We start from the raw sequence: 12,678 nt of genomic DNA, 5'->3' as shown, positions 1-12,678 counted from the left end.
TGTCTACAAAGTAGTAGCAGCAGATAAATACAGATAAAATTCAAAAACAAAACTCCTAACTTTATATAACTAAAATTAAATAGGAAGCCACGCTTACAGACTCTCACATCCACACATGTAAACACAACACTGATGTCTTCACTTCCAGGTCTAGAAACTGCCAATCAAAAACTCAATAGCCAATGAGAACACACTGCTGCTGGCCCCTTACTTTTCTTTTTTAAGTGCATTCTCAATGGCCACATCTGTAGTAGACAGCCGTCTTTGGCTGTTCCACCATGTGGCTGGTCCATTTAGCAGGGACATGCATCGACTCGTAGACCATCACGTTCAGCCTGGTTAGAGTTAGCAGACCACTTTGGACCAGCAACAAACCAGCTTGCCCCCCTTAAGCTGTTATTACAGCAAAAGGTTGAATAAATAAAAAGTGAAATGATTTAAAACAGTATCCTACCTGACTGTATTCTGTTCTGATACCTCCTGGTTGTCCCAAAAATATGTAAATGGCTCCCTTGCCCTTTTCTTCTTGAGGTGCCCCCACCGCTAACTCTTCAAGGCCATCTCCATTCAGGTCCTGTATGGCAGCCAGAGAAGTACCAAACCGGCCAAACTCATTCCCCACTGCCCCACGGAGAAACGTTGAGCAGTTGAGTTGAGCAGTGTCAAATGGGATCTTGGGAGTTTCATGCAGATGTAATAAAGTTGAACAGTTATTTGTGATTATGATGGATAATGTGATAAAGCATATGTAAAAATATAGCTGCAAGCGACAATTATCGGGGCCAAGCACAAAGAACATGACAAGTCATGCCAACATGGCTGGGAGCATCAGACCAACTGCAACAATGAACAAGTAAAGACATATTAAGATGATTTTAGGCAAAATGGCCGAAAAATCATATATACAGGCACTAGTAATTTGATTAAATGGTCTATCACTTTTGACCAATAGGTGGCGCTTTGACCACATTTATGTGTGTGGTCAGAGTGAGGTGACAATGACACATGCAAAGTTTGGTGTAACTATGCCAAAGCATTGCAGAGATACAGCCTCAAGAGTCGTTTTGGCATCATGCCTAAACTTTGTTAATGCAGTAAACAAAAATGGTTTTGTCTATCGACACAAAATCCAGTTCCACCGGGTTTTTTTTGTGTGTGTCCTCAGAGTGTTTCATACATAAGCGTATGAAATTTGGTGAAAATATCTCATTTCGCTTAGGAGTTATAGACATTATGTATGAACACAAAAAACGACCCACACCTGACTTTAATTGAATTTTTTTGCCAATTACTATAACATATTTTCCTACGGTAGTATCGGACTAACGGTTTTGAAGATATTTGCGAAAGTTGTTTAAACGCTAAATCACAATGCACAACCCATAAGGCAAATCCTAGCATGTTTGGTATCGTTGGACTCGGCAAGGATTCAGGAATCTAAGGAGATGACTCCAGTGAAAAGTCAACCAAATCCAAAGTTATAAGCATGTAAATATTTAATTTTACCACTAGGTGGCACTGGTTAAAAAAATTGTCAGGCTCCTTCAGGGCACCGTGCTGATGATCCAAACAGAGTCTTGTAAAGATACACTATTTTACTACAATATTCTAAATGGCCAACACCCAAAATGGCCGATATGGGAAAATTAGATATCATTCGATTCAGCATGCTGCCCCCAATCTAACAAGTGTACTTTTTTGTCTCTTTTTGAGAATTTTTTGACAAACCGTTCAGAAGTTATAAACAAAAATAGGCATTTTTCGTATCTCCGGACTAATTGGTGGCACTGCGCCGAAACGCACAATGTAACCTCAGGTCATGCTTGTGATGACATGGACCAAGTTTGGTGTGAATATGATAAAGCGTTTAGGAGATATAGCCTTATGTCTACTTTTTGTCTGCATGGTCTTGAAGGAGGTGGATTTTGGAATTCACTGCTGCTTCAATGTGTCTGTAATAAGTGATTATAATCAAGGTATTAATCAATATTTTTCCTTCTAAATATCACATGAGTTGAATGACTTCTCTAGGCTTATGCGATTTTACTTTGATATAGAAGTTACCATGTGATTACTGAAATGTTCTTTTCATTTGATGTCAGGAAAGTAGTAACAGTGCTTACTCTCATTTAGCCCGGCTTCCAGAAATGAAATATGGAAAGATGTTTTGCTTGAGAAAGGTCTTCAACATGTGTTAAAACATATATCAGTTCTTCTAGCTCACCATGACGACTAGGTCACAAGGGTCATTGGAACCAATAGTTTAAGTGACCATTTCTTAGCTAAAGCTTTACTTTACTGCGTTATACTAAAGTGTCCTTTACTTGGGAGAAAGAACGTTTTATCTTGATGTTTTGAGAGGACTCTCCTGTTTATAGTTAGAGCCTGGCCAAATCCAAACTTGAAGAAGCTGTGTGTCGGTGTAACGATAACCAGCTGGAGTGCCCTTGAAAGCCTCCAGAGGGCACTCCACACCAGACTATCATGTTTCACTCACAAACTACATTTCCCAGCCGAGCCCGCACTTCACGCCAGTCCAGCCGAGCCCGCACTTCACGCCAGTCCAGCCGAGCCCGCACTTCACGCCAAATCTGCCGAAGCCAAGGCAGTATGCGTCATGCCCGCCGCCCCTGAGACTGAGAGCGTCATGCCCGCCGCACCTGAGACAGCAAGCGACATGCCTGCCAAGCTAGAGCCCTCTTCACCGCTGGTCCCGTCCAGCACAGAGCCCTCTTCACCGCTGGTCCCGTCCAGCACAGAGCCCTCTTCACCGCTGGTCCCGTCCAGCACAGAGCCCTCTTCACAGCTGGTCCCGTCCAGCACAGAGCCCTCTTCACCGCTGGTCCCGTCCAGCACAGAGCCCTCTTCACCGCTGGTCCCGTCCAGCACAGAGCCTTCACCGCTGGTCCCGTCCAGCTCAGAGCCCTCTTCGCCGCTGGTCCTGCCCAGCTCAGAGCCCTCTTCGCCGCTGGTTCCGTCCAGTTCAGAGCCCTCTTCGCCGCTGGTTCCGTCCAGTTCAGAGTCCTCTTCGCCGCTGGTCCTACCCAGCTCAAAGCCCTCGCTGATGCTGGTCCCGTCAAGCTCAGAGCGCGCTGAGCCAGAGCCAGAGCTTCACGACAGTCCTGCCGAGCCAGAGCCAGAGCTTCACGTCAGTCCTGCCGAGCCAGAGCCAGAGCTTCACGTCAGTCCTGCCGAGCCAGAGCCAGAGCTTCACGTCAGTCCTGCCGAGCCAGAGCCAGAGCTTCACGTCAGTCCTGCCGAGCCAGAGCCAGAGCTTCACGACAGTCCTGCCGAGCCCGAGCCAGAGTTCCACGTCACGTCCGCCCGTCCAGAGTCTCGTCCCGCTGAGACCGAATCTGATCCTGATCCTGAGCCTGAGCCTGAATCTGTTCCTCTTCCTCTTTCTACGCCTGTGTCTTCGGACAAGATGGCCACCTCCACGCCTGTGTCTTCGGACAAGATGGCCGACTCCACGCCTGTGTCTTCGGACAAGATGGCCGACTCCACGCCTGTGTCTTCGGACAAGATGGCCGACTCCACGCCTGTGTCTTTGGACAAGATGGCCGACTCCACGCCTGTGTCTTCGGACAAGATGGCCGAAACCACGCCTGTGTCTCAGGACAAGATGGCCACCGCCGAGCCAGTGTCTCAGGACAAGATGGCCACCGCCGAGCCAGTGTCTCAGGACAAGATGGTCTCCGCCGAGCCAGTGTCTCAGGACAAGATGGTCGCCGCCGAGCCAGTGTCTCAGGACAAGATGGTCTCCGCCGAGCCAGTGTCTTCGGACAAGATATTAGCCGCTGCCACAGTGTCTGTCCCTGAGCCGGTGTCTGTCCCTGAGCCGGTGTCTGTCCCTGAGCCGGTGTCTGTCCCTGAGCCGGTGTCTGTTCCTGTTCCTGAGCCGGTGTCTGTTCCTGTGCCCTGGCCGCCTGATGGGTCGTCTCCGCCCTGGCCGCCTGAAGGGTCGTCTCCGCCCTGGTCGCCTGCACAGCCTGCTCCGCCCTGGTTGCCTGCTCTGCCTGCTCCATTCTGGCCTCCCGTATTACCGCAGTCTCAAGGTCCTCTTCCGCTCCACGGACCTGGCCCTCCATCCCGCCCCCGGATCCGCCTCCGGGCCACCTCCCACCTGGACAGTTTTGGAGCGTCTGGAAGCCGCTCTTTGGGGAGGGGCTATGTAACGATAACCAGCTGGAGTGCCCTTGAAAGCCTCCAGAGGGCACTCCACACCAGACTATCATGTTTCACTCACAAACTACATTTCCCATAACTCACTGCCCGGACTCATCATCACTTATCACTGATCACATTCACCTGTACCTCATTCACTGATTGCATTCACCTGTCTCATCCTGTTAGTCTGTCTATTTATACCGTGTTCATTCATTCACTCACTGCGAAGTCTTGTTTAAGTGTTACACTGCAATTCCGAGCGTTTTCCCTGGTTTCTTGTAAAAAGCGCTATATAAATAAATGTGACTTGACTTGGAAGGTCACAACGAGCCTAACTTCAGGGTCCGAGCGTCAGCCGCATAATAGATGAAGATATGCTTCAGTCTATCTGTTTATGTGTGGAAAATGTCTATGTTTATCTATTCTTAGCCAATGAAAATGATTTAACTGAAGCGTAGTACGTAGCTTTGGTGTAGAGTATAACTGCTGTGATCTTTGTAACTGTAAGGGGGACGGCCTACGGACTCCATTGAGTCTTGAAGCTGACTTCTGCTGATGAAACTGCAAACTATCTTCAGTAAAAGTCTTTGACTGCTACCCCCTAACAGTCTGAAGATGATCTGGTTAAATTTTTGTGAAAATCGGAGCAACGGCCAAAGAGGAAAATTCTAAATGGCGGTAAAAATGTCATGACAGAAAATGACATTGGTTGGAATCATCTTGAGCCAAGGAATCAGTGGAAAAAAGTTTTGTTTCTAGGCCAAATTTGTTTTTTAGCCATAGTTATTAGCAAAAACATGAGTGCAACTTTGGACAGTTGGTGGCGCTAGGGGGATCGAGTTAGAGACTCCAAATTTGCAATGGTGGCAGTGTGCCAAATTTCACAACTTTTTACCATACGGTTCTATGGGCTGCCGTAGACTTCCAGAGCGGAAGAAATGTAAGAATAATAATAATAGGAGCGCCAATGGATACAATAGGTGCCTGCGCACCTTCGGTGCTTGGCCACTAAAACTGCATTAGCTGTGTTTATTTTCATGTGCGCCACACAGGAAATAGTGAAGTTATTGCATAACTTCTGTATCTGCACTACCGGTCAAAAGTTTTAGATCAGTAAGATTTTTAATGTTTAAAGAAGTATCTTCTGCTCACCAAGGCTGCATTTATTTGATTAAAAAATACAAACAAAAAGTCATATTGTGAAATATTATTACAATTTAAAACAGCTGTTTTCTATGTGAATATACAGTAAAGTGTAATTTATTCCTGTGATCAAAGCTGAATTTTCAGCATCATTACTCCAGTCTTCAGTGTCACATGATCCTTCAGAAATCATTCTAATATTTGAAGATCAAGAAACATTTATGATTATTATCAATGTTGAAAACAATTTTTTTACATTTTTATTTCATGATGCTATGATGAATAGAAAGTTCAAAAGAACAGCATTTATCTGAAATGGAAAGCTTTTGTAACATTAAACACTACCCTTCAAAAGTTTGGGGTCAGTAAGAATTTTAATTTTATTTTGGGGGGAAAGAAATAAAATAAATAAATACCTTTATTCATCAAGGATCAGTTAAATTGATCAAAAGTTACAGTAAAGACATGTATACTGTTAGAAAATATTCTATTTTAAATAAATGCTGTTCTTTTGAACTTTCTATTCATCAAAGAATAAATAAAAAAAATTACACAACTGTTTTCAACATTGAAAATAATAATGAATGTTTTTTTAGCATAAAATCAGCATATTAAAATGATTTCTGAAGGATTATGTGACACTGAAGACTGGAGTAATGATGCTGAAAATTCTGCTTTCATCTGAGGAATAAATTACATTTTAAAATAGAAAACAGTCATTTTAAATTGTCATAATATTTCACAATATTACTGTTTTTTTAATTGTTTTTTTATCAAATAAATGCAGCCTTGGTGAACAGAAGAGACTTCTTTTAATAAAAATTAAAATCTTACCTATCTACAACTTTTGACCAGTAGTGTATATATCTGTATTTTGTTTCTTAATCTCAGCTTCCGTCTGAACGTGGTGTTGCTCTTACCATAGAGTTTAGTGGGCATATCCGGACCTCTCCTCCAAATCCATGAACGTGATATAGCGGAGCTCCGACTGCTAACAACTCAGAAGCACCCAACACACACAACTCTGCCCCAAAATATGAGCCCAGCTACAGATTGACAAAGGGAAAAGAAAAAGAAAAGGTGATGTATGAAGGCAAGCATCAAGGACTGAAAGATAGGAGAGACTACAGTGATAAATGCATGAGTATATTTAAATAAAAGTATTGATGAAGTCAATACACAGCATATATGTGCCAGCCCTGATAAATACATATTATATAATGTGTATAGTACTGTATGTTGCGTATAATGTAGATTCAATTTTACACCTGTGATCCATATATCCTATGAGAGATGGTCCAGCTGTGGTTCTGATGGTTCTGTATAAATCCCAGCACCAGCCCAGTGTGTCTATGCCTTGGCGCTCCCGCAAAGTACACAACATGACCATTCACTGATGCCACAGCAACAGAGTAACCTGCAGTAAGAGAAAGCCAGTAAGAGAAAACAGCCACCTCCGAACTAAAGACAGTGTCTAATTGGTGAGATCTCATCCAGGAGGCTGGACAAACATTTGAGTTTAAAATCTTAGGACACAAACAAAGATTTGGAGTAGAAGACGATTTGGACCAGACATGTAGACATGTAAACGCGCATGTAAAAAGACTGCAGATCAAGATCAGAGGAACATGAGTTAAACAATTTATTTCAAGCCATCTATACACTCATCTCACTTTTCTATCTCTTACTTATTTTATTTTCTGTTCCGTTGATAGTCTCAGTTCTAAGTTAAGTTTTGCTGTACAGTTTCGGTAAACGATTCAACAGCAAAGCCCGCTTTCAACTTCAAAGACTTCAAATCACTTCAAATCACACCACGTGATTGACATCAATTCAGACACGACAAATCAACGAACCCGGGGGCCGACAAAGAGAATCCCCAAAGGAATGCAAAGACAAACGCAAGTAGCCTCCAGACTCTTAGCAGAACTGGTTCTTTGATATAAAATGTAATAACCCGCCTAAAAAACGATAGAAGGGTTAAATGAATGATTGATTGTTTGTTCAGGTCAGGTCTTATAAGTGCATATATTGCAAGAAACTAGGGCTTTCATCATCTCGCCCTTAAAACAAATTTTTTCCTCAATTTCTTTTTTACTGTAACTCGTATGAATGTGTGTGTCAAGTCAAGCGGTGGTGGCTACCATCACTTCCGCTAGATCATTGTCCTAGAGCATCGTCCACGAGACATGCCTATGCGTTGAAGTGGAACTTCTTCGTCAGCCGGTTCTCTTCTCACTGAGAAGACCCTAGAAGATGCCTGATCAGTGTCGTGCTTTCCTTCCTGCAAGATGGGTTGGAGCGAAGGCTGTCTCCCTCCACCCTGAAAGTGTATGTTGCCGCTATTACCGCACATCACAACGCAGTTGAAGGTAAGTCTCTAGGAAAGCACGACCTGATCATCAGGTTCCTGAGAGGAGCGAGGAGACTGAATCCTCCTCGCCCTTCTCTCGTTCCCTCTTGGGACCTCTCAGTGGTCTTAACCCCCTGAGGTCGACGGTATCGCCGGCGATACCAGCTCGCTTTTTTTTTTATCAGTGTAAAAGAAACTCAAAAATACTCTGTTGACTTTGATTTTCCATAGGAGTTTCATACATCAATCGAATCTGTTAAATGTGTATTATTTTTGTGTATACTCACAATAAAAACAAAGTGTTGTGCTTTTTGCCAAATAAAGAAAAATAAACACAAAGCGAGTTCTGCCTTCTCTCTGCCAGTGTAGTCCATTCTGAAACGCGTCCGAAAATGAACTGTAGCTCAGCGAATACTCAGTCAAACAGACATACAGACACACAGGCATGAAGCTTGAATTCTCTTCTTTTAAATTAAGTAATTTATATAAAAAACTAATATTCTCATCTTGTGAAATCTGTATTAAAAGAGAGCGATTCCAGTCGACCTCATTACAGCTAATTCAGATGTAATGTGACACGCCCACGGAGAGCGCGCGCTATTCAAACGCAAATGGCTGAGGCAATCCTGTGAACGCCCCCATCAGCTCGAGAAAACACACAAGTTTATTTAGATCATTACTTGTTTACACCGTCTTGCAGCGCTGTGAGGAATAATACTAATGGAAAATGTCCCTCAGAAGTGCGGGTATATCGAGGAGAGAGCTGAGGAATACTAGTACGTTTTTTCCTTCTCACGTGAATTTCTTCACGTGGGTTTCTGTTTATGAATGAATAAATGGCAGAGATGCGCGCTGTTTACCACAGCTGGCAAAGACAGTTTAAATTTAAATCGCGTGTGTGAATGAATGATGATGTTTTAGCAAACTGTATTGCTATACTGAGATGAGTAAAAATCGACTGAATGTTGAAATAAAATTTAGGGAATGTAGGCTATTTGTATAAGCAACGTATTAAACTGCAAATTAACAATATGCCCTAATATTTTATGAAAACAACGTTACAGTCAGACGAAATATGAAAGACAACATTTTGTTTATTAGATTTGGGTACAGTTTTTACTGTAGAATATACTGCCACATCAAATAAGCTTTTGTTTAGCAATTTCTATATATAAAATACTATTTTTGTCAAAAATAAAGTCATCAACTAAGATGTTAGCTGTTCCAATGTTGGCTATATTCAAACTAATGAATACATAGATAAAATGTAGGCCTATAATCATTTTTTTTTACAAAGAAAGAGTACACTTGAAATATTGTTGAAATTGTAATTATTGTTGTAATTGTAACCGTTTTAATAAAATAGCTAAACATATTTACAAGATAGATGTAAGCAAAATCTTAAATGGTCGATATAAGTCTTCTTCTAAATATATATTTTGTCCTTGCATTGTGGCTCAGTCAGTGTCACACCTGAATGAATGGCTAATTATGCAGAGTGGGTGGGACATTGTATTCTAAGGTGTTAACCACTCCTCGTTCACGCCCCCCTCGCATATTGGCTTTCCAAGCAAAACCTGTTTTACATCAAGTTTGGATAGTTTTTCTTCTAGCAAGACAAAAAGTTCAGGTGGAGAAAAAAACTTTTTTTTTTTACATAGTCTTTCTTTACAAATTGACCTCACCAAATTACTTGTCTGGCCTTAAAAATTAATAATGCAGAATTTGTGTCATTTCCGCGTATCCTTGTGAACTGGAATCATTTTGACAACGTTTTATCTGTACAGAGGTATAGGGAAGGGAAGGAGGCCTTCACAGGGGAGAGACTAGTTTACACTTCAGGACTGCATTGTCGTTGTGTTCAGGCGCATGTCCTTCATCAGATCTGGATACGGCTTGGATCGGGCAGACAGTGGTAAACCCTGGGATAAACAGAGAGACTAAAATTAGCGTAGACGCCATTCTTCTTATGATGTAATCAGTATCAGTTCCAGCTGACCTAATTTATGCAGCCTAACATTGAATTATAAAAATTTGCAATAGACGTGAAGGACTATAATGCGTTAAGAGCTCGCTCAAGTACTGGGGAGCTAAACCATTTAGTGCTTTGTAAGAATCAGAAATATTTTAAAATGTATACAATGTTTAATAAGGAGCCAATGCAGTGTTGACAGAACGGGGCTGATATGGTCCTGCTTCCTGGTTGTGGTAAGAACTCGAGCTGCTGCGTTTTGGACCAACTGTAGTTTGTTTATTAGTTTATCAGGATTTCCGTCTCAGCTCCTCAGCATAAACCTGAATGAGTGAGTTGCTGGACGGCTTATTTACCCGTATGTCCGGGTGATTTCCTTCAGGGAATGAGGGTTATATCAGTAACTGAGACATTCTCACCTTTGTCAGGGTGGGAATTGAAGGAGGAGAGAGGACACAATGATATGAGGTAATGGGCTTTTTATTAATCAAAAAAAGAGTGTACAGCCCAATCAAACTGCACGCTCACACAACAAGACCAGAGCACACAGAGAATGAGCGAATGTTCATTTTGTGCGCTCACAACAGAAGACGAACACATGGAGCATGAATGCACGAACCCCGACACTGAACCAAAACCAAACTAGACCGAAGTGCCGGGGTCCAAACACTATGCTCCGCACACAAAACAACATGCGTGGAAGGAAGAGTTTGATCCCGAGATTCTGTACTCTTTCAGATGATGCGTGGTTAAAAATTCAGGGCATCATTTTTAAAAAACAAATCCACATTCAAGCAAATAAAAACAAAGCATTTTTGAAAAGTGACACTTCCTGCCGCCAGTTGGTGGCGCTATGACTTTGACTCACAATTGTCACATCCATGTGATCGGCTGAAGTTTCATCAAAATCATTAAATGTATACAGAAGTTATAACACACTTTCTGTTTCCCTTGTATGTGTATGTTTATGTACCGGCTTTTATACATATGCAAGTGTGTATGATATATGGACCAAGTTTTCGGACCACGTTCAAGGGGGTGCTGTAGACAGGGCCACGAAAGAAAGGGCCCTGTTGTTTTTTAACAGTATTATTACTGTATTCTTAAAATTTTTCTACTGTATAATCTGTGTACAGTGTACAGAATATTAGCCTACTGTAAATCTAAATACATTACTAAATGACAGAAAAACAATCAAGGTCACAAATTAAATCAGTTCATCATAAAGCTATCAAACGACATGGTGTCAGCAGCAGGATCGCTGACAAATCATGGCTTAAAATCTACTGTGCATAGAACCACTTGCGTTTGATGATGACATCGCTAACAACGGGTTGAAATTCAAGAAGGAATGGGACGTGCACAGCAAAGCAGGACTGTCGGACATATTAAAAAAGGAGCAAGGTTAGACTCTCCTCAATTGACCTATGTGGACCTACATGCAAACAATTAATTAGGCTCTCCTGAGGCCTCATCACCCATTAAAGACTGTAGAGCAAGTGATTGCTGACATGCCACAGGCAAAGGTCTTCAGCATTCTGGATGCAAAGTGTGGATTTTGGCAGATCCGTTTGGACGAGGAATAATTAAAACTCACAACTTTTATGTGAAGGTATTTATTCGGAAGGTAAAATTGTTTCGAATGCCATGCAGGATTTCAACTGGAAGTGAAGTCTTTCAGAGATGCATGGAACAGCTCTTTTCTGGACAGCCATATGAAATAGTCATGGATGACATCTTAATCTGCGACTCTTCTCTTCTTGTGCTCTTCTTTTGAGGAACACGACAAACGCCATGTCAGAGCCATCAATATGCAGCTGAACCCGGGTCTCAGAGTCTCAGAGACCACCTTTCCCACAGTCAAAGGTGTCAAGCCGACCCAGAAAAGACCAAGGCCATCCGCCAGATGCCTACCCCAGAAGACAAGCTGATGTTGATGTTTGCAGAGGTTTCTTGGCATGACTAATTATCTCTCAAAATTCATACATTGTTACAGTGAGATAACAGCTCCCCTTCGTCAGCTCCCGCGCCAAGATGCAGAATGGTGTTGTACTGAACAAAATGCTGTTGCTGTGGACACACTCAAAGAACATCAGACAAGTCCACCTGTCCTACAGTATTTTGATGTGCACAAGCTGGTGACATTATCTGCTGATGCTTCCCTGTTTTCTTTGTGCAGTATTGTCTGTCCCATAATTTTAGTGCTCCGATGTGGAAACAGTGGCGGGAATCTTTGGTTCCGCTGAGGTTGGAAATCTACTATTTATTAATTGAACGTGACTGTTTCAAGGTTAAATGTATTGTAAATGATATATTTTGTTGCACAAGAGAGTAGATTATTTATTTTGAGCATTATGACAAAATTTTTCTTCTAGACCAGGCATTCTCAACCCTGGTCCTGGAAGGCCACTGTCCTGCAGAGTTTAGATCCAACCTTGATCAAACTCACCTGCCTGTAGCTTTCCAGTAATCCTGAAAGGCTTAATTAGCTTAATTAGCTGGCTCAGGTGTGTTTGATCAAGGTTGGACCTAAACTCTGCAGGACAGTGGCCCTCCAGGACCAGGGTTGAGAATGTCTGTTCTAGACTACCACTCCGTGCCCATGTTCTCTCCAGAACCCCAAACGGGTGACATAGTGGAGCATTCCCGGGATGGCTTGGCTTGTTGTATAGATAGTGAGGGAGAAATTGATTGGAAATCTGGAATGCAGTCATGCGTTGCAAGAAACAAAACTTGGAGCCAAAGCAATGGATACCATGGCAGCCAGAGTCCTGCAACGGGTCGGGTACCCGCGGGTATCCGCGAGTACCCGCATAAAAGTGGCTAAAACGGGTGGATTGTGACATTCCTAAAATTCACGGGCGGGGACGCGGGCGGATAATGAAGTCCTTGCGGGCGGGTAGCAGATGAAAAATATGTGCAATATTTGTATGTCTAAATTACCAGCATTACACATACGCAAATATGTGTTTTAGTCAGGCCATCCTTAAAAATATTCTTGTTTGCCGTAACCCGACCGACCCTGTCAATTTAGGACCGA

At 42.6% G+C, this 12,678-nt stretch overlaps 1 protein-coding gene and 1 long non-coding RNA gene across 13 annotated transcripts in view; one reads left to right on the top strand and one right to left on the bottom strand.

Annotated features, from left to right (window-relative positions):
- LOC309499883 (integrin alpha-X-like) overlaps positions 1–12,678 on the bottom strand; it is a 298,717-nt gene that overhangs the window by 107,255 nt on the left and 178,784 nt on the right. For 9 of the 10 annotated variants that reach the window (XM_082171374.1, XM_082171371.1, XM_082171370.1 and 6 more), the window contains 3 exons: positions 6,582–6,730; positions 6,234–6,359; positions 455–673 (listed from right to left, as the gene is read on the bottom strand). In XM_082171374.1, coding sequence (XP_082027500.1) covers positions 455–673; positions 6,234–6,359; positions 6,582–6,730 — 494 coding nt within the window. The remainder of the gene's footprint in view (positions 1–454; positions 674–6,233; positions 6,360–6,581; positions 6,731–12,678) is intronic. The other variant, XM_082171377.1, reaches the window with a different exon arrangement.
- Positions 1–12,678, top strand: part of LOC309499980 — a 735,980-nt gene that overhangs the window by 645,008 nt on the left and 78,294 nt on the right. The gene's annotated exons all lie outside the window — the stretch shown is intronic.

Source organism: Leuciscus leuciscus, assembly GCF_965113295.1.
Source record: "Leuciscus leuciscus genome assembly, chromosome: 5".
Taxonomy (NCBI): domain Eukaryota; kingdom Metazoa; phylum Chordata; class Actinopteri; order Cypriniformes; family Leuciscidae; genus Leuciscus; species Leuciscus leuciscus.
This window is presented reverse-complemented; position numbering and strand designations above follow the sequence as displayed.